Source organism: Xenopus laevis, chromosome 7L (assembly GCF_017654675.1).
Source record: "Xenopus laevis strain J_2021 chromosome 7L, Xenopus_laevis_v10.1, whole genome shotgun sequence".
Lineage (NCBI taxonomy): Eukaryota > Metazoa > Chordata > Amphibia > Anura > Pipidae > Xenopus > Xenopus laevis.
In genome coordinates, this window is record NC_054383.1 from 12,058,535 (window position 1) to 12,080,450 (window position 21,916).

At 37.4% G+C, this 21,916-nt stretch overlaps 1 protein-coding gene across 2 annotated transcripts in view; it reads left to right on the forward strand.

Moving 5' to 3' along the window:
- LOC108696083 (AT-rich interactive domain-containing protein 5B) overlaps window positions 1-21,916 on the forward strand; it is a 236,798-nt gene that overhangs the window by 106,789 nt on the left and 108,093 nt on the right. For both annotated transcript variants that reach the window (XM_041570245.1, XM_041570244.1), the window contains exon 4: window positions 825-1,055. In XM_041570245.1, coding sequence (XP_041426179.1) covers window positions 825-1,055 — 231 coding nt within the window. The remainder of the gene's footprint in view (window positions 1-824; window positions 1,056-21,916) is intronic.

Genomic DNA, 21,916 nt, shown 5'->3' on the forward strand with positions numbered 1-21,916 from the left:
GGACCTGATAGGGAACTGAAGCCTGACTTTGCTTTTGTGACTGCAGGGCTGTGATTGGCCATCCCCCTCCTACTGTGCTTCTGGCAGGGACCGTTAGGACATGCCAACCCCTCATTTGAAACACAGACAAGGACCACTGAAGATCTATAGGGAGCTCTAATAAAGGGGCTATTTTTAAAGATAATATTAATTTTTAGTAGGGATGCACTGAATCCTGCCCGGCCGAACCGAATCCTAATTAACATATGCAAATTAGGGTCGGGAGGGAAATTGAGTGACTCTTTGTCACAAAACAAGGGAGTACATATAAAAAAAATGTATAGCACACCCGATTTGAAAAGCAAATACATTTATTACAAAAAAAAGAAAAAATAAGCAAAAATAGTATACAAAAATCAAATTCAAATAATAATAAGGTGAGCCCAACGCGTTTCGACCTTAAGGGTCTTTTAAGGGTCTTCCTCAGGGGCACAAAATAAACAAAAAATAAAAAAGGCAGGAAGAAAAACTGTTTTCCTCTTCCCACCCCTAATTTGCATATGCAAATTAGGATTCGGTTTCCCAAAGGATTCAGGGGTTCGACCGAATCCAAAATAGTGGATTCGGTGCATCCATAATTTTTAGCACCATTAAAAGCAACACCATTTATAACTGCCTACAAAATGAGGGTTTTTTTCATGTATTCTATGTCTCCTTTAAAAGCCCCAGAACTGTAATATTAGGTGTTTTCTCTTCAAGGCATCTAAAAATGCATCATCTTTTTCTCTGTTTGACTTAGTTGAGTTTTAGGACTAATCTATACATATTATTTTTTCTAACCACAGGTGAAGGCGAAGACGATAAAAATGTGATGGTTTTAAGTTATCCCCAGTATTGCCGTTATCGTTCAATCCTGAAACGAATTCAGGCAGAACCTTCTTCTTTACTAGCGGACCAATTTGTTCAGGCCCTCGGTGGGATTGCAGTCATCAACCACAATACAAAGATACTTTATTGTCGGGACACCTTTGACCACCCAACTCTGATTGAAAATGAAAGCATATGTGATGAATTTGGTAAGTTCCAATTCATGTAAATTTATTTTGCAATATATTAAAATGATATCGATTGAGATTGGATTAATATTGGGGGTTGTTTGTCCTGTGTGACACCATAGGATATCCAGCTAGTGACCCATCAGAGTTGTCCTTGATGAAAAATGTCTTCTTGGGCAAAAAATATGGCAATTTTTTTTTTACAATGTATTTTCTAGAATTCCAATGTTATCAGGTCACCTGTTTAAGGCAGAGACACATGCTCACATTCACATTTAGTCGCCTTGCGATAAATCGCCTTTTCTTCGGGGCGACTAATCTCCTCAAACTGCCTCCCACCGGGTAGAATCTACCCGGTGGGAATCTGCCAGCTAGAATGTAAATCGCCGGCGGGATGGCACTCGGAGCGATTCGTTTTCTGAAGTCGTCCAAAGTTTCCTCGTGAGGCAACTTTGGGCAACTTCGCAAACATAGCACACCGATTGCCATCCCGCCGGCGATTTACATTCTAGCTGGCAGAGAGAGGCAGTTCGGGGAGATTAGTCGACCCAGAAGAAGCGGAGATTTATCGATGGGCGACTAATCTCCCCAAATCTTCTCATCTGTCTCTGCCCTTAAAGGTAAAGTCAGCCCTTTAAGAAAAAAACCCGTACCCCCCACCCCAGCCTAACTCCCCCACTCCCCTCCCCCGATGTAATGCCCCATACTTTATACTTACCCCGTGGCGCAGATTCTGGCATTGGGAGTTCCACGCAGCCATCTTCTGGGTCTTCGGTAAGCTGAGGGGAGACCGGCATGTTGGCGCATGCGCAGTTGGAGCAACTTGCTGGTTTGCGACAACTGCGCATGCGCCAAAACTCACGAAAATTGCAGAGGCGCCGGAAGAAGACACAAAGACCCGGAAGATGGCTGCGTGGAACTCCGATGCCAGAATCTGTGCCTAGGGGTAAGTATAAAGTATGGGGCATTTCCCCAGGGGGCAGTTAGGCTGGGGGGAGGACGGAGGGGGTCCACGTGGGGTGGGGGATACAAGTTTTTTTTTTTCAAAGGGTTGAATTCTCCTTTAAAAGCAAATATCTGATTATTTTTTATTAGTGGTTTGTGTTGAACATCCCTTCAACACCAGTAGTACACTTAGAAGAAAATACTGGTTTTACTTAGAACTGTATTTTGTTATTGTTTGGAGCGGTTTATATAAGTTTTAAAATTATATTTTGACCTTATGCTGCTTGTTTGGCTTTTCTTGGGAAAACAGAGTTCCAACTAAATAGTGTTGTTTAAAGGCCCAGAATGTGGATATATATAGAAAGCTATGCATTTTTTTTTTTTTGCTAGAAAAGAAAGTCTGTCCTCTGGCAATATTTGTTCTTTGTTCTGCATGTTTTCTTGAAGGGAAAATAAATTGTAGATATAAATGAATCTGTACAGATGCCTTTAGCCCCTAATAGAATGCTTTCCTGAAATCCATTCTACAAACATCTGAGAACACTTGACCTCCGTTTCTTTAGATGTCTTAGTCAATGTCAAGTCTAATAATGCAGTCGCAGGGAGGGTGTATTTACTGGGATAATTACTTCTCTTTTGTAGGCTTGTCTCACAATCCAGATATGTTATTTATTCATCGCTCAAAACTTTGGATCCTTCAGAAGTTCCCTAATTGATTTTCACTCTCAATAAATGCAGAGTGTTCTTCAGCTTGTTTTCTGTTTGTTTTGTTAGAGTTCCATAGCTGTTTCAATCTTGTATGGTGCACTTATTCTGTATGATGTTTAATATATTTTACTTGGTTGTACACATGCAAATAGATATACGGTGTTTTACCCAATTTTGAAGTTTTAACTTTTAAAATAATCTTGACCAAATTGCAAGTGACATCAATTGTGTTTGCCTCAAGTATTAACTTTAAAATCTGATTTTGTTTTTACGAGATACTAATATGACCAGATCTAAATTTGCCAAAAGGTGAGATCATGGTGGAATTTTGCCAGTGTCAATGGCATCAGCTTGAAGAAATTCTAATATTAAAGTTGCCAGTTTTTCCTGCCACAAATAAACACTTTTTTCTTTTCCAAAACATACATATTGCACCAGTGTCGGACTGGGACACCAGGGGACCACCAAAAACCCTTAGACCAGGGGCCCACCCAAGCACCTTTAGACCAGGGGTCCACTCTAAGTATTATTTTCTTCCTTTCCTTAGTCAACCTCTATTCTCCTATTCTCTTTTCTTTCCATACTATAACATATTATTCCATCTATATTTACTATTCCATCTTTACTCTCATAGAAAAAGGGAATGGCCATGAAATAAGCCAAAGGAAGCAGGAGGGCCCACTAACACCTTGACCCACCGGGAGTTTTCCTGGTATCCCGGTGGGCCAGTCCAAACTGTATTGCACAATTCTAACGTTAATTTAAAAAAAATGTTTGAAATTTGCTAAAAACCATGCAATTTGCTACTAAACCGTAACCAGTGAAAAAGTATTCTCATGCCTTAGTTTTGCACATTCACGCTTTAAAGGATGAGGAAGGAGGTTGTTATTTTTATTGACACGTGTGGGGTTTTAAAAAAAGTCTGATTTTTATCTCAACATTTTCTATCCTATCCAATACACTCTGGTTTTTTACGCTTATTTATTATTACATTTTCCCAAAAAATGTTACTTTGCTGGAAAATTTCTTATGCTTTTTTGCCCTCCGTCGGGGTATTGCACAAAACCCAGTGCACATCAAAAAATCATTGGGACTTCTCCCATTGACTTATATGCAACCTCGACAGGTCTAAGATGCCGGATTTTCTAATTCTGACTTTTCCATCCTCAGGGTTTAATAAATTCAGAAAAATCTGTGATTTTTTTTTAAAGTCCAATTTTATATATATATAAAAAACAATCACAACATTTTTGGGAATTTTTCATTCAGAGTTTAGTAATTAACCCCCATAATCTAGGTTTTATTAAGGTGGATAACTAAGGGCAGAAGATTCTTCTCATGTGTGTTTCTATTCCATGATAATATTTTTGGAGATTTCTATCGTTTCTGGTAAAACCATTGTCTGCATTATCATAGATTGAGTTTAAGGTTTCTCGAGTTTTAAAAAAATCCTGATTCAGGCATCGCTTTTTCAAAATTTTATGATAAATTCAGGTGTTGAGAAAACAAATATGATGCTAAATATTCAACATTATGGGGCATATCTATCAAGCTCAAATAGGTCAGTTTTCGATGGAATCGGTCCATATTCGGCCGTATTCGAATAGTACAAATCGAAAAAGGAATATCGCATTCGATCGAATTCGATTCAAAGTTTTTCCAAAAAAAACCATAGATTTTTCAAAGTCCACCCATAGGCTAAAACAGCAATTCGGCAGGTTTTAGATGCCTAATGGTCGAAATTGAATTTTTAAAGAAACAGTATACGATAAATTTCAATATTTGAATTTTTTTCAAATTTGAATCGAATTAGGACTATTCCCTAGTCGAAGTACACATAAAATAGCTCAAAATTCGAAAGTTCACCTCGACCTTTGATAAATCTGCCCCTATGACATATCAAAAAAATATTCTCAATAAGATCAGGTGAGAAAGATTGCGAATGTGTTTTTTTTAAAAAAAATATATTTATGAAAAAATGTAAAGACAAATGCATTATTTTGTGTTTTAAAACCGCAATGGAAAAAACGCTCTATTTTGAAACGTACGTTTTGTAGATTGTCTCTTTTTCTGATAAGCGTGTGGAATTATTAGTGCTTTCTCTCTAATGATCATGAATAATATTTTAGTATTCGGTGTAAGATTGCAATATGCTTAAGGCATGATGAAATCTGCTCATTTAGTAATGTATTTGATCACTACAACATGCAAAGACATGATTAATTACTATTTCAACACAGTAACAATATAGGAAACATATTTCACAGGCATCTGCCATTGAGGAAATTAGGTTTGATTGGTCTGCACGACAGCATTGCTTTGTGAAAAATATTGTGTACAGCATTGTGCAAGTCCTTTCAATAGCTTTGAAATGCAAATACAACATCCTCGTTTTTATTTACCGGTACAGTGGAAGGACTGTTGCTGAATACTTAATGCATGAATAATTCCTTTTACAACCCAACTGTTTAAAAAGAACATTATTTGCATTCTTTTTCTTAACACCCACTCGCAATAATTTCTCTCTGAAATAACACAGTTAATATGTACTGTATATAATCCCAACAATCCACTGCTTCCTGCTTTGTTTTTGAGAGGGCATGAAGATTTTATATTGTTATTTTCAAATTCACTTTCCCATGTCGTATATTTGTATATAAAATATAGAGTTGAAGACACTCTAGAAGGCCCACGACACATGCTCAGTTTTCATTATACCGGTCCATCAGAATGACCTCTTGGTTTAACAAAATATCTGTGTGTTTGATGCAATCCATTGGTTTCTGTACATTGGGGGTTACTTGGAAAACACCACACATATGCGCAAATTTATCAAGGTTGAATTTCGAATGTATGTGAATTTTTTTTGTACTCAAATTCGAATGTACTCACAATTCAACTGGGAGGTTATTTATGAAAAATTAAAAGTAGGGAGGGGTGTGTGTATGGATGCTGGGTTTTCATTTGGAGGGGTTGAACTTGATGGACTTTGTCTTTTTTTCAACCCAATTTAACTATGTAACTATGTGATTGTCTAAAATTCGATCGAATGGGAACGACCCACAAATTTGATATAAAATTAATTTTCCTACGAAAAAAACTCATGTCAGGAAGCCTATTAACACCTTCAAATAGGTCAACGGACCTCTGCCGGTGACATGTAAATGAATTTGGCAGGTTTTAGGTGGTCGACGTAGAACTGTTTCCATGGTCGAGGTGTGATAAATCTCAGATTTGAATTGGGGGATTCAAATTCGAATGTGTGAATTTTGACAACACAAATCGAATTTACAATCGATCCTTAAAGGACATGTAAAGCCTACATTTTCCTACCATCTATATAAATTGGGCATATCTTCCCAATCCAAGCCACATCATTTGTACTGCATATACCCCCTCCATTTGCCAGTACCATCACATTTTCCTAAAACAAATAGCTTTCACCCAGCGGCCATTTTCCCTCTGACACATTATCAGTAACATTAAGACATGTATGCTAAAATTCATGGAATGCAGTGTTACAAAGGCACGACATACTTTGATAAAAAGTTTTGCTGGGGTTGAGCACTGTAATGGTTAAGTTGAGCCCAGGAGAGGTGGTTAGGAGAACAAAAATAGGATCAGACAGCTTTCAAGTTTCAATGGGAACCAGCAATGCTGTCTCTTCATTGGCTGTTAGACTGGAGGGTGTGTTTAGTAATCTGAGCTGAGAAGATCTGAGCATGCTCATGAGCCAACAGCCAAAGTAAATTCCTGAGGGAGGGGACCGAGTGGGTTAGAGGTGTAGAAGGATTTCTAAGTGATTAAGGGGATGCTGCAGCCTTACTGTTAACCTTTTAACAACCAGAGTGGCAGTTACCTTCAGATTTCAAAGAAGCTGTTCAGTGATTATATTTTTGTGGGGAGGGTTTACATGTCCTAATAAATCTGCCCCATAGCTTGTAGATATGCTTGTTGTTTACTCATCTTCTATTGATTGTTGACATGAATTTACTGTACAGCCTGCAACAAAAAATCCAGGATAGTTTTCATTTATGGAAATCTCTGGCAGTAGAAATACACCCATGGGGAAAAAATGTGTCAATGATTCAATGATCAATTTAAATAAGCAAAGTAGCTTTACTGATGAGCTACACTAAAAGAACGTCGCCAAATGCATTGGAGTCAATGGCTGTTTTTTAATGACATTTTCTTCTATTTTTTTTCCTATAAAACTAAAAGGAAAAAAACTAAATGATTTAATTCAAACAGTTTAATACAACAGAAATGTCTTAAAAAATAATAAAGTGGTTAGACCTGGAAAAACTGTTTTCTTACAGAGGTCATTAGAGGGTTAGCCAAATAACATTAAGAACTGCGTATCAGTGGAAAAGGAATCCAGCATACTAGAAACTGGCAGTTTATTAAGAAGTAGAAAAGTACAGCAGAGACGTAGGGGAGGAAGAGGAAGAAGAGGAACTGAGCGATGAGTGATTTACTATAGAATATAGTACAGGTATGGGACCTGTTATCCAGAATGCTCGGACCTGGGGTTTTCCGTATAACGGGTCTTTCCGTAATTTGGGTCTTCATGCCTTAAGTCTACTAGAAATTAATTTAAACATTAAATAAACCCAATAGGCTGGTATTGCTTCCAATAAGGATTAATTATATCTTAGTTGGGATCAAGTACAAGCTACTGTTGAGCTTTCTGGATATCGGATTTCCGGATAAGGGATCCTATACCTGTACATGGAATATATAAGGAATGATGTACTGTACTGTAAAATGCAATGTAATTTTCTTCATCCCCAATTTTATTCTCCAGTATGTGTCAATTCTGACCTATCGGAAAAATATCTGGTCAAGGCGGTAAAAGAAAAATTATGAAATTCAAATAGTTCCAATATAAAAAAATAAAATCCTTAGATCTGGAAAAAAACTTTTAGATACAGAGGTCATTAGATGGCCAGCCAAATAACCTATTGTAAATAGCTTTGTTATTAACGAAACAATAGTTAAGCAGTGGAAAAGTTTTGTTGATGCATACTAAAAACTAGTCGTAAATTAAGACGCAGAAAAGAACGGCAAAGGTGGAGTAATGATGGTGCATGAGCAATAATTGATTTATTTATTATGCATGGGATTCATTATCCGGAAACCCATTATCCAGAAAGCTCCAAATTACAGTAAGGCAAAGACTCCATTATAATCAAATAGTTCACATTTTTAAAAAAGTACAGTAGCTTGTACTTGATACCGACTAAGATATAATTAATCCTTATGGGAAGCAAAACCAGCCTATTGGGCTTATTTCATGTTTAAATCATTTTTTAGTAGACTTAAAATATGGAGACTCAAATTACAGACAGATCCCTTATTCGGAAAGCCCTATGTCCTGAGCATTCTGGATAACAGGTGCCATAACTGTACTTGAAATATGTAAGAAATGTTGTACCCCTTAAAATAAAAGGATTAGGAGTTAGAGTTCCTTAACTATATATACAGCAAGCACTTTTAGAAAGTCCTCACTTTCCAGCATGCCTTGAGTAAATTTTTTGGAGTACAGTATGGGACCTGTTATCCACAATGCTCAGGAACCGGGGTTTTCCAGATAACAGATTTTTGGAACTTCATACCATAAGTTTACTAGGAAAACATTAAATAAGCCCAGTAGGCTGGTTTTGCTTCCAATAAGGATTAATTATATCTTGGTTGGGATCAAGTACAAACTACTGTTTTATTATTACAGAGAAAAAGGAAATCATTTTTAAAAATTTGGATTATTTGGATAAAATGGTTTCCGGATAATGGATCCCACACCTGTATTTGTTTATCATTCAGAAATTTACACCTGAATAAAATATTTTGAAATTGTTATAGATTACACTCCGATATGTGAAATATTAAGTCCTGGGATCACTTCCCAAATCAGTATAAGTTGAAGTTTAAGGGGCCAATTTTTTCATGATTCAAACTTTTTAGTGCCAAAAATCTTGCAAGGGAAGAATGGTTTTAAAACGCAAAATTTAGGGGCAGATTTATCAAGGGTCGAATTGAAAATTCACCGAATTTAATAAATTCAAATTTTTTAATACATTTCAATTGATCGTTTTTTTTAAATTTTGTGTGTATGGGAGTTTTTAGAATTGAAAATTGTACATTTTAGTTTAAAATAATAATGTTTGTGTGCCCAACTTTACAAAATGTTGTGAAAGTCCTTGTAGGGGAGCAAGTCTTGCCTCATTTATTTTGCTTGCAGTCCTCTAACATAATATGGAGTTGTTATTTTTAGAAGAGCAAAACTGCATTTCAGGTGAAGAATTTTGTTTACTTTCTTTCTAAGAGACGCCACAAATTAAATATGAAAACAGGTTCTTCTTGTAGGCAGCCAGGTACTTTCATATGTGTAACCCGATGCTCGAGGAGCACAAGCAGAAAACTGAATGGAACAGAGGCTGGTGCTATTAATCCATGCCACTGATATTTGTCTAAAGGATTTGTAAAGAGATGAGAAGAATGCAAGCATTGCATTAGTAAAAAGCAAACGAAAATAAGGACCAGGCTTTCAGAATATAAATAAGCCTGTACTGAGGATCTGACAAATATTGGCCGGCATTTACATATGGTGATTAGAAATGATGTAGGTTTATTTAGGGTCTAGTGCAGGGGTACCCAACCTTTTTCATCCGTGAGCAACATTCAGATGTAAAAAGAGTTGGGGAGCAACACAAGCATGAAACAAGTTCCTGGGTGATGCCAAATAAGTGCTGTGATTGGCTATTGATGGCCCCTATGTTGACGGTCAGCCTACATGAAGCTCTATTTGACAGTACATCTGTTTTTTATACAACCAAAACTTGTCTTCAAGCCTGGAATTAAAAAATAAGCACCTGCTTTGAGACCACTGGGAGCAACATCCAAGGGATTGGAGAGCAACATGTTGTTCACAAACTACTGGTTGGGGATCATTGGTCTAGTGGGTTATTTATCAAGTAGTAGTTTTTTCTGAAAACTACTCCAAACAAATCCACATGGGTTTTTTCCCCTTATTTATCAAAAAAAAAATTCCAAAAATCTTCTGTGTTGGAAAAAACTCGAATCGTACGAATTTTCTGGATTTTCCGCCCGAAAACTCAAGATTTTTTCCGATTTCTACCCGAAATCAGCAGATTATTGCATGAAACCCAATGCAGATCAGGATATCTTCGGAACTTCTCCCATTGACTACATGGACTCGGCAGTTTTTATTCAAACTTTTAACGCCCTCACGGTTTAATACAGAGTTTAAGACCTTGGGGCTCATTTATCAACACTGGACAAATTTACCCAGGGGCAGTTACCTATAGCAACCAATCAGTGATTAGCTTTATAAAACCAGCTGCAGGTAGAAAAATTAGGGATGCACCTAATCAATTATTTTGTATTCAGCTGAACCCCCGAATCCTGCTGAAAAAAGCCTAATCCCAAAGCGAATCCTGGTTTGGTGCATCCCTAAGAAAAATGAATGCAGCAATTTGATTGGTTACCATGGATTACTGACCATGGATAAATTTGCCCAGTGTTGATAAATGACCCCCCCCCCACACCCCTTGTGTTTTTACCCCTTAGTTCTTAAAACCTGCAGGTTTTTGGATGCAATTTTTTTTTTTTTAGATTTATTTAGATTTTCGTCAAACCATATTGACAAAAATAAAAGCATGACAATCATAATTTTTGCTGGGCAAACTGTTATCTCAAAAATGAATAAATCCATCCTTAATCTTTGTTAGTACTGACACATGCTTTTCATGTTTTATGTTCAATATCCAACAATATTCTAAGCTTGGGCAGCACTTCTTCCCTTAAAGGGATACTGTCATTTTTTAAATGAACCAGTTAATAGTGCTGCTCCAGCAGAATTCTGCACTGAAATCCATTTCTCAAAAGAGCAAACTGATTTTTATATTCAATTTTGAAATCTGACATGGGGCTAGACATTTTGTCAATTTCCCAGCTGCCCCTGGTTATGTGACTTGTGCCTGCACTTTAGGAGAGAAATGCTTTCTGGCAGGCTGCTGTTTTTCCATCTCAATGTAACTCAATGTGTCTCAGTGAGACATGGGTTTTTACTATTGAGTGTTGTTCTTAGATCTACCAGGCAGTTGTTATCTTGTGTTAGGGAGCTGTTATCTGGTTACCTTCCCATTGTTCTTTTGTTTGGCTGCTGGGGGGGGGAGGGGGTGATATCACTCCAACTTGCAGTACAGCAGTAAAGAGTGATTGAAGTTTGAGAGCACAAGTCACATGACTTGGGGCAGCTGGTAAATTGACAATATGTCTAGCCCCATGTCAGATTTCAAAATTGAATATAAAAAAATCAGTTTGCTCTTTTGAGAAATGGATTTCAGTGCAGAATTCTGCTGGAGCAGCACTATTAACTGATTCATTTTGGAAAAAAAAAATTGTTTTCCCATGACAGCAGGTATATGTCTCGGTGGTGGCCACCACACATTTTGCTCTGATAAGTGATGCAGAAATATTTGGAGCCCTTTCATGCTCATCTCATAAAGAGCCTCCAGCAGTGTCTTTATACATTTTATAAGCAATCACTTGACAAGATTTCATTTGGAGACTGTATTAAAGAACCGGTCCTGATGCTCATGCTTTAATTAGCAGGGGTGGTTGTTTGTGAATGTTAATTAGATGATATAATCTTCATTATTATTGATTCCCTGGCTTTGGAAAACATTTTTGACGGCTGTAAAGCAGTATAATGATTTGTAAACATGGGAACAGTATGTTTTATACCCAAGATAAATGTGGAATCGAGCTTCTCACTTGACACACGCAACAGATTTTTCCATTAATCTTTTCCTTATGTGTTTATACAATAGTGCATCTTTCATAAAGAATGCTCTGCAGCCTTCCAACGTTGAAGGCAATGTATGTGTGTGTAGTGGGGGTATTTCTTGTAAGGGGGGGGGGCATGCATTGGAAAGGCTCAAGATTAAATTGCTGCTTTACTTTAGCAGAAGTCCAAGCAGATTGGCTGAGTTCCATTGTGCAGCCATGGACATGTCAGTTCGTAACATGTCAATATAGTGATATTAAATATATTTTGGTATATATTAAATATGTCCAAAAACAGTGCAATTTGCATCCATTTTTTTTTTAGATTTTCTTATTGCCCTTATTTAACTAGCCCTACAGTTATTTATAATTGGTTCATTTGTGTTCCCTGAAGTCTCTGCATCAACCCTTATTATATGTCCATTAAAGGAGAAGGAAAAAACTAAAGTTAAAGGCTAAAACTTAGTAAGCTTTATCAGACAGGTCTATATAAATAGACCAATAAACCCTGAAAGTAATGCGACTCTGAGTCCTCTATCAAAAGAAACACAGCATTTCTTTCCTTCTATTGTGTACACATGGGCTTCTGTATCAGACTTCCTGTTTTCAGCTTAAACCTCCAGGGCTAGGGCTTGAGCATGCTCAGTTTGCTCCTCTCTCCCTCCTTACCTCCCAGAGCTAGGAGTTAACAGGGAGAGGCAGGAAGTGATGTCACACCAAAGCTAATATGGCAGCTGTATCCTAAACAAACAGAGACAGTTTCTAGAACTGTTTACTCAGGAATGGTAAAGCATTCTACAGAATAAATATAGTGTTATAGCTTGCACTATTATGGCTAATCTATTGGTAATAAACTGCCTCAGTAGCTCAACTCCTTTTTTAAAGGCTGGAATTTCTGCTACTAAACATTTTCTAACAAAGCAAACATTTACTGAAGGCTATTTAATCCTGCGGCATCAAAGAAAGGGAAATGGTTTTGTGCATCATATGCAGCAACTGCTTACACTTCCTCTGACATTTCCTCAGCAAGAAAAAGGGGATGTTCTACATTTAAGACTTCTTTGGATAATAATAACCTATTTTATCCATTTTATATTATCTGTTTGATTCCCAACACTCCACTGCATTATATCGAACAATTTTCATTTAAATTTCTGGAAAATTTGCAATTAATGTATATCGGAAAGCTGCTTAGAATTCAAATCTGAAAAATGTATTGTTTTTGTAAAATTTTCTCTAGGCTATTTTTTTTATTGTCTATGCCACATACTTTCCTCCACTTACAGTAAGTCTTAACTAGGTTGTTATGATCAACAGCTGGAGACAGAGCTTGTTTTATCCCTTCAATGTATTGTTATATATGTCCCCTTCCCATCTGGTAGAGTTCTACAAGGGGCCAGTCAGGCAGACCCATAACCCGACCTACACCCATCACCAAACATGCCCTGCTACCCATAACCACTACCAAGCCCAGATTGCAAATTCTCAACTTAACTTCCATCCCAGGACCAGCAAAACTAGAAGTGACGTCATCATGGACTGGAAGTGACGTCACTTTGTTCCCGGAACAGCAGGGTTAAGAGGAAAAAACTTGCCAAAACCTCAGTGGAGGGAGGGATGGATCACTCCAACACCATTGCCAGCTACCCAGGTGGGTTACTGTCAGACTGCCCACACGGCAGAGAATCAGAGAGTTTCTACCCAAAACCCAACCACTTTGTGGGTACCCAGTGCAGAACTCTACCATCTGGTTCCTACAAATATAGATCATTCCCTATTTTTTCCATCACTACTTTATTATTCAGCATCTCACACTTTAAATAGTTTTTTATTTTCAAGTATTATCACAGGTCTCTGACCCACAATTTCCCCACTTACTAATATGTTTGTATACCAGATACAGCATGCTGAAATAAAATGTCTTTTCTGATTTCTTGTGTTCAAACTGAAAGCAATGACTGAAAGGAAATTTCACTTCCCCACTACTAAACGTAAATTTCCTTTTTGCATAATTTCGTTTCCTTTTGTGACATTATGGGCTTGGGTTTTTATTTCAACAATAGGTTTTTTTTTCATCTTATTTTTGTTGGATTAATACTTTCTTCAGATGAAACTCATTTCCAGGCAATAACTACATTGCCTTTTATGCAGTTTGTTCTAATTTTTTGTCCCATTAATAATAATAATAATAATAATAATAATATTTTTTTTATTGTTTTTTAAAATACCTTAACAGGACATGAAAAAAACTGTACAATTTGTTTCATTATATTACATGTAGTTTGCTAGATTAGTGCTTTAACCTTTTCCCCAGAAATCCATAATTTATATTTTTGTCCTTAATTAAGCAACTAAATGAAATAGGCTTTCAAAATCTTATTTTGTTTGAGAAACTGGATTGTAAATATACCACTTAAGCTGGCCATAGACGCAAAGATCTGATCCTAGATTTTCGAACCGTGTGTGGAGAGTCCCGACATTTTTCGTCTGGCGGAGATCGGTCGTTTGGTCGATCGGACAGGTTAGAAAATTTCTGTCGGCTGCCGATAATATCTCTGCGTGTATTGCCGATCGTACGATTTTCAGTGGGAGACTGTCACCAGCTTTGGTTGGACATAGATATCGTACGATTGCTGTCAGGGGCAGAACATTGCTGATCTGTTCTTTAACTAATCTGACTGGTAAGACTTTGATCTGAATGGTTAGTGGCGGGTCGGGAGATGGGAAAGTCCGATCGTACGATGATTCGTACGATCAGATCTTTGCATCTATGGCCAGCTTAAGTGCAGGGGTCTCCAAACTTTTTTACATGTGAGCCACATTCAAATGTAAAAAGTGTTGGGGAGCAACACAAACATGAAAATAGTCCCTTAGGATCCCAAATAAGGGCCATTTTGTTGCCCTTATCCATCATGCAGCCTACATGAGGCTCTGTTTGGCAGTACACCTGGTTTTTATACAACCAAAACTTGCCTCCAAGCCTGGAATTCAAAAATAAGCACCTGCTTTGAGGCCACTGAGGGCAACATCCAAGGGGTTGGTGAGGAATATGTTGCTCACGAGCCAATGGGCATCACTGCCTTAATGTAAAGCCATGGGTTATTGTGTATTTCTATATGACTTTTGCTAAATTATTATAAGAATAATATATTTTCCATAGATAATAATCCTATTATGGTTTAAGCATTAGTGGGCAATTGTGATACCCCAAAAAAATTAGTAAGCAAAGGAAAGAAAAGAGAGTTAAAAAAAATAAAAGAAGAATTTAAGGAATATCATGCACCTGGAATAACGGCCATAGGGTCCAAAATGCAAAAATAACTTGTGTTAAAGTGGACCTGTCACCCAGACACAAAAATTTGTATAATAAAAGTCCTTTTCAAATTAAACATGAAATCCAATTCCTATTTTTTATTAAAGCATTCATAGCTGTTGTAAGCTCATTTAAAAATCTCAGCTGTCAATCAAATATTGTCTGCCACTCCTCTATGCCAGTGGCATGGAGGCGGGGCAGACAATTACTTTCACTTTCCATTCAGCACTTCCTAGATGTCACTGCTCTCCCCACATTCCCCCGTTCTCTTCACCATTTAATTGTGTAGCCAGTGCATGGGGATGGACATTGGGTCCCCCATTCTGGTGCACAAACAAGATTCTGAGATGATACAAGGCTTGTCTTAATAACAGTGTCCACAAAATGGCTGCTGCCTGCTTGCTATGATTTTGAAATCCCAGACTGAAGGAAGCAAGAATTAAATAATTTATATAGTGTAATTAAAGTTCATTTTGCTTGATTAATGTGATAAAATAGGATTTTGAATATTTTTTTTGGGTGACGGGTCCCCTTTAACACCAGACCACTTTAATCCATTTATACTGTGCCAATACATTTTTTTGCAGAGCTTTTTTTCCATCATTCACATTGTGTCCTATTTACAAATCATTAGATGAATATTGCACATATATTAATAATGTAAAAAAAAGGAGTGTGGTAAGAGGGGCGAACACTGGATGTGAGATTTTTGAAGCATATTTATTTAATACGGTTCATTTTTTTTAATATTAATGACGGTGTCCCTTTTAATAGATAAGATCTCAACAACAAGATATGCTATGTGACAACAAATTGGCAGGAAAGCGTATTTGATCCAGAAACACGGAGAATAATAATACGTACTGTACAGGGTATCATGGGTTGCATCGTGTTATGTAAACACTAAAATATTAGTCATGAGAACATCTTGTTATTTTTTCTTTTCAAGCAATAATATCTGTTTAAAGGAGTTGAAGAACACATTGGCCAGGAGTTTCTTGCAAAGCAATTCCTGTTGTTTTCAAGCTAAATATTTTGACACTGAATTTGTTGTTTTGTAATGATAAAATTCCTGCGTTGAAATGTTTATGCTTTCATTGAAGATCCAAATATTTCACCTAAGGGCATTTCATTGTCCCTGTTTTATTTGCTGAAACTTCCTTAAAGGTCAGGCTGCAATATTTTATGAGTTTTCTTATACGTTGCTAAAAGTGTTGTGCTGTTCCCAGTAAAAAAAAAAAAAATGTTTTAAAACTGTGATAGACTCGCCTTTCAATGCGCCTAAAGCGCTGCAGAATGTCAGGTCATTGCTTTCCAGCTGAAAACTTTACATTTGTGTTCTTGAGAAAATACAACTTCATAAAATAAAATGAAGCCTGCCGTTTACTTTTACTGGGTTTCACAAGATACATAGACATATTTATATCCTTGACAGAATGCTGTCTTGGTCGTTCAGTTGATTTTGACTTGCTGTTGGAGACCCATGTTGGAAAACTGATCGTTTGTTATAAATTGGGATCAGGTTTACTTGTTACAATTCCATCCCAAATTTTTTTTGAATATATTATACCATGGAACTGCAAATATGGTGACAGTTTGAAGCTTCTGCGACAGTTTGGGGAATGATGGGCATCCACAACAACTTCTCCACAAGGACGGTTGTGTGGTAGGAGGTACCTGCAGTTTTGCTCTGGTTTGGCCATGCTACTATGTTATCTGTAAAGCAGCATACACAGGAGAATTATTTTTTAAATGGACAAGTGACAGTGGAAATGAGTAGGGCACACACAGCATCCTATTGGGGCCCACCAAGCGGCCATGTCAAGGGCCCCATACCACCTCAAAGGCCCCCCCGCCCAGGCACAAACCCCCCTCTAACAACGCCTACCTTTCTTCCTGCAAGTCGTGGCCAGGTGGGGAGGTCTGGGAGAGGCATGGGGATCAAGCCTGGCCTGGTGAGGCCCACTGGGTTTTTTCCCGGTGTTCCGCCAGCCCAGTCCGACCCTGGGCACACAAAAGTAGGGAACAAGGAATATTATGTAAATATACAGGAGAGGATGAGAAGATACAGATAGCCAATGGATATAAAGTTGATATGCAAGGGGTAGTAGTATTATGGGAGGAAATGTATATGAGATGTGAAGTAATAAAGTTGAGGATAGCAGGGGGGAGTACACATACAGATGCATACTGAAGGTTTAGTTCTCAATGGCTACAAGGATGAATGCATATGAATGGGAGTTGATGGAAAAGTAGGAGTGCAAAGAAGTATAAAGTTGTCCATAAATGACCAGAGTTAAGCTGCCAATTTGGCACCTTCAGAGTCAGCATCTTATCTGCTCATTCATGGACCTTCTCAAACAGCCTATGCAATGGATATATGGCTCAAAATGGACCAGTAATCTATCATACAAGTTTAAAAGGCCCATTGGGCAAAGACTGCACCTGCTCGTTGATGAATTCTGCTCCTTACAGTCTGCATAGGTACTTGCTATGATCAGCCCAATATCTCCCAGCACAAAGTGGCCATATCAAGCAAAGATCCACTCATTTGGCCAGGTTCCCAAACAATAGAATCAACAGACGTGTGGCCAGGAATAAAGGTATAAAATAGGATCAGACAATTGAGGTAAGATGAATTGGAAATGCTTAGGTCATACATAAACAGCAGAAAAGAACACATATAAAGGAGGAAACCTAGGAGCACAGGGGATCATAATGTAACAGATGGGACAGGTAGGGAATGGTGGTGAAAAGACTAGACGCAAAAGGGTGACAAATTAAGGCACACAGAAAGCAGTCCGTGTGGGATTCCCATGATACAATGGCAGGGGACCATAATGCTTTAAAAGAACTCTTGTTTTTGAAGCCAAGTAAATGATGATTCAGAACATTTTGTGGCTTATTTGTAATTGCTCTATATCTCAGTAGCAATCAGGCCATATGGAACACGTCATACAACTAACAAGCTTTTGCAGGGATCTGCACATGAGCATACTCCGGCCCTCCACTCATTTATACATTAAACCGTTTGTTCAGAAAGTGGTTTCAACAAAAGAAAAGAAAATCAGGAAATGCTTTGAATTCCCGATGAGATAGATCCATGAACATATTTATTTAACCACAGCCTATTATTCATGTTACCCAGGTGTAGTTAGCAAGGGTCCATTTCGGCAGCAGAAAAATAACAACTTACAGTAGCCTTTAAGTGCAAGTGGTTTTGTTAAATGGGGCTTTCATGGGTGTGTGGGGGGGGAGCAGGAAAGCAGAACTGCTTTGTTTGTATGACTAATATAATTGCTTCTGTTAAGGGAGTTCTTCAGTTTTAACGTTTTAGCTCTTAATTGCTGTTTTTCCCATACAGCTAAAAATAAATACGGGCACGTTTTGCATTTTACTACTCATTACAGAACATGAAATATTTGCTCACTTTAACAAAAAGTAATATATGTCGTCCACCTGAAATACATCATTAACCTTCTTGTAGACGCGTAAACTAGAACATTGGGTGAGCCAGTTGGCACGTCTTCATTTTGGAGAGGGAAGCATTTAAATCTTTGTCAATGTGCAGGCCTCGTGTTTGGAACAAGGAAAACTGGAAGTGACCTGGTATCATTCATGCTTTCATTAGAAAATGATTACATAACCGAAATCGGCTTGTTTCCAACGTTTGCTGGCCTGTGGTCCATGGGGGCAGGGAGGGTGACATCACGGGGTGGATCCAGTGGCATCATGGGGTGGGGCTATGACATGGCGATTGGCTGATCTCAGTGTCAGTCTTGGAGAATCATCCCTGGTTTTCCTAATTTGGAAAACTGGACAGACCTTCCAAAAACCAGGCTGTTGATGATCCTAGGTATCCCTCACCCCACAGATATAGTTACAAAGTATTTGGCACTTGAAGAGTTTTTTTTTCCTCCCCATATTAATGGAATTTACAATATAGCTACCCAAGGGCCAGCCCCTATTGCTCCCACCTTAGGCAAGGGTCCTTAAGTGCCTTTATAGTAAATACGGCCCTGTGGTTTGAGATGTTAGCAGTTTTATTTCGTTTATATGGCTTTATATGCAACGGCTCTCTTTGATGGATGACAGGATCAGTGAGCCTAATTGTTTCTAAGCATTTTCTGGGTTGGCTTTCCTAGATCACATACAAGAGGTCCTCTGCACTCAACCCATTATCAATATATTTAAGACAGAGACATTTTGTGCATACTGCTACTGAAAAATGCCTTACCCTTTAAACAAAACAGGGATTGTTTGTCCATATATTGCAATATATTTAAGCTGGCCAACTATGTCAAAGTCATCCCATATCTGGCCAGTCCTACGCTCAATTTTCATCTGATTCATTAAGAATTCTATTGCTTCACTATACATTGTACATACAGGGATTAAGTTTTACCTGCAACTTACTAGCTGCTTTCCTAGCGTTGTTGACCCTCAGTTGAGCCAAAAGCCTGATATTGGGGCTAAAAAATCTAAAAAAGCAAATATCTCAAGCTGAAAAAATTTAAGATTTATGTACATTGAAGGAAAATATATTGGGGGAAATGTAAGTGGGGAAGAAGTAAGTTTCATCAACTATCAACATCAACTATTGGTTCAGGTCCTCGTTAACGGTATTTCCAGCAGCCTAGAGCTCTCCTATGCTAAAATCGGTTGTGTTGCACCAGTGATAATATGTGTGTAAAGTTTGGGAGGGTGTGGCTAGTTTAATCCGGGTGTTAATTTGAGAATGTTGGGAGCAATTAATTTCTGCTCATGTGCCAACCCTTTTCAAGCGTGTAATATAGTATATCACCTCAACAAAAATGTTTTAGATTACGGATATAAATATACATCATTCTTAGAAATATAAAAGTTTGAGGATAAAATGAAAAAGGTACAAAGGCAGTTTTTTTTATTTAGATCACATGGAAAACTGATAAGACATTTGGTGTAATTATAGAGCCGAGAAGCGACTAATGTAAACATCTGCGGATACACTTCGGCTTGAGATAAATTGCTGTTTGAGGTGATGCAAAGTTGGTTTTCATTTCTTTTAGAGTTAAATTTCAAGGACATTTTATCTGTGTGTCTTATTTTGATCTGGGACACATCTTCAGATGTTCTGTATTGAGTGAAATAAAGAGTAATGACAACATGGATCAATAGCAAGTGGGAAAAAATCTTTTCAGGAAGGGATGTCAAGTCTGGGCTCTTCCAACTGTTGAGCTGCAGCTCCTGAGGGATACTTGGAATTGTGTTTCAAAGGATGTTCCTTTTTAAGTTTATGTCATACAGGGAGAATAGTAGCTGCTACTCATAGCTTTTTTTTCTTATGGGGCCATCTCTTACTTCTAGAATCCCTGTGTGAGAGGCCTAAAAGTGACACTAAGGGGCACATTTACTTAGCTCGAGTGAAGGAATAGAAGAAAAAATAATTCGAATTTCGAATGTTTTTTTTGGCTACTTCGACCATCGAATTGGCTAATTCGATCTTCGACTACAACTTCTAAACGAACGATTCGAACTAAACATCGTTCGACTATTCGACCATTCGATAGTCAAAATACTGTCTCTTTAAAAAAAACTTCGACCAAATACTTCGCCACCTAAAACCTACCGAACCTCAATGTTAGCCTATGGGGAAGGTCCCCATAGGCTTCCTAACAATTTTCTGATCGAAGGAAAATCGTTCGATCGATGCATTAAGATCGAACGATTTTTCCTTTCGCTCGATCGCAGGAAATGCGGTAAATCTTTCGAATTCGATATTCGAAGTCGAAGGATTTTACTTCGACAGTCGAATATCGAGGGTTAATTAACCCTCGATATTTGACCCTAAGTAAATGTGCCCCTAAGGGTATAATTTATCAAGGTCCGAATTTATTTCAGTATTTTTAATATCAAACTTCAAGCAACTCCGAATTCCCAAATGGATCTTATTTATGAAGAAAAAAGCCAATAAAATCGGTTTGGCAAAACTGAAAACTTCAGAGCTTTCCCCCAAAACTTCGGCAACAACTACGATTCTTTGAGTTTCCTGAGTTTTTTGCTCCTAATTCCTAAAATCATCAGATATCGGTACGGACATCAACGCAGACCCTGGGACCTTCCCAATTGACTTATACAGGACCTAGAGAGCTTTTAGATGCCGGGGTTTCGGATTCTGAGTTTTTAGACCATGAGACTTTGATAAATCTCGAATAATTCTTAGTTTTTTTTTTTTTTTTTGCTCCAAAAACTCAGAATTATTTGAGGTTCGGATATTTGGAGCTTGATAAATAACCCCCTATGATAATTATTAGTTTTAATAGTTATTAATCAGTTATTTAATGGCCTTATGTATGCTGAGACAATTTGGGGGCCCATTTATGAACATTCTCATTTTATTGGTTTCGAGATTTTTAAAACAACAAATAAACTAATTTTCTCTAAAGCCTTAAATACCATGTAACTCATTAAAAGATCTGAATTTAAAAAGCACAAATGAAAAAAATGGCTTAACGATCTGTATAAAAATTTGAAAACCTCTATTTGAATTTTTTGGGCTATTGCTAGCAAAAAAACAAATCAGAAAACTTCCAAACTGATTAGAAATGGACAATTTATAGAGACCATAGATGATGTTGAGCCAACTTGGAGGCCCATTTATCAACATTCTTATTTTAGTGGTTTTAGATCTTGAAGTAATAAGCATGAATGAAAGAAATTGCTTAACGCTCCTTATAAAAATACAAAAACCTTGAAAACCTCTAATTATTTGATTTTTTTTTGGAAATTACCAACAAAAAAAATATAAAACTCTGAATTAAAAATTGAGAAATAGGAAATGCTCAGCTCCCCTTGACTTGTATAGGACCTCAACAGCTTTTACGTGGCAATGTTTTGTATTAGAGTTTTTCATGGTTTTTACACTTTATGAATCTCAAATTTGTAGACTTTTAGAGAAATTAAAAAACTGAGGAAAAAAAAGAGAAAAAAAATATAAAAAAAAATAGAAACTTGAATGTTAATAAATAGGCTCCTTGTAGTGTATTGAACTATTATTTTTGTGTTACAGTTTTGGTTAGGTGGAAATATTTACTCGTAATCATGTGACGGAATGACTTCCTGTCCA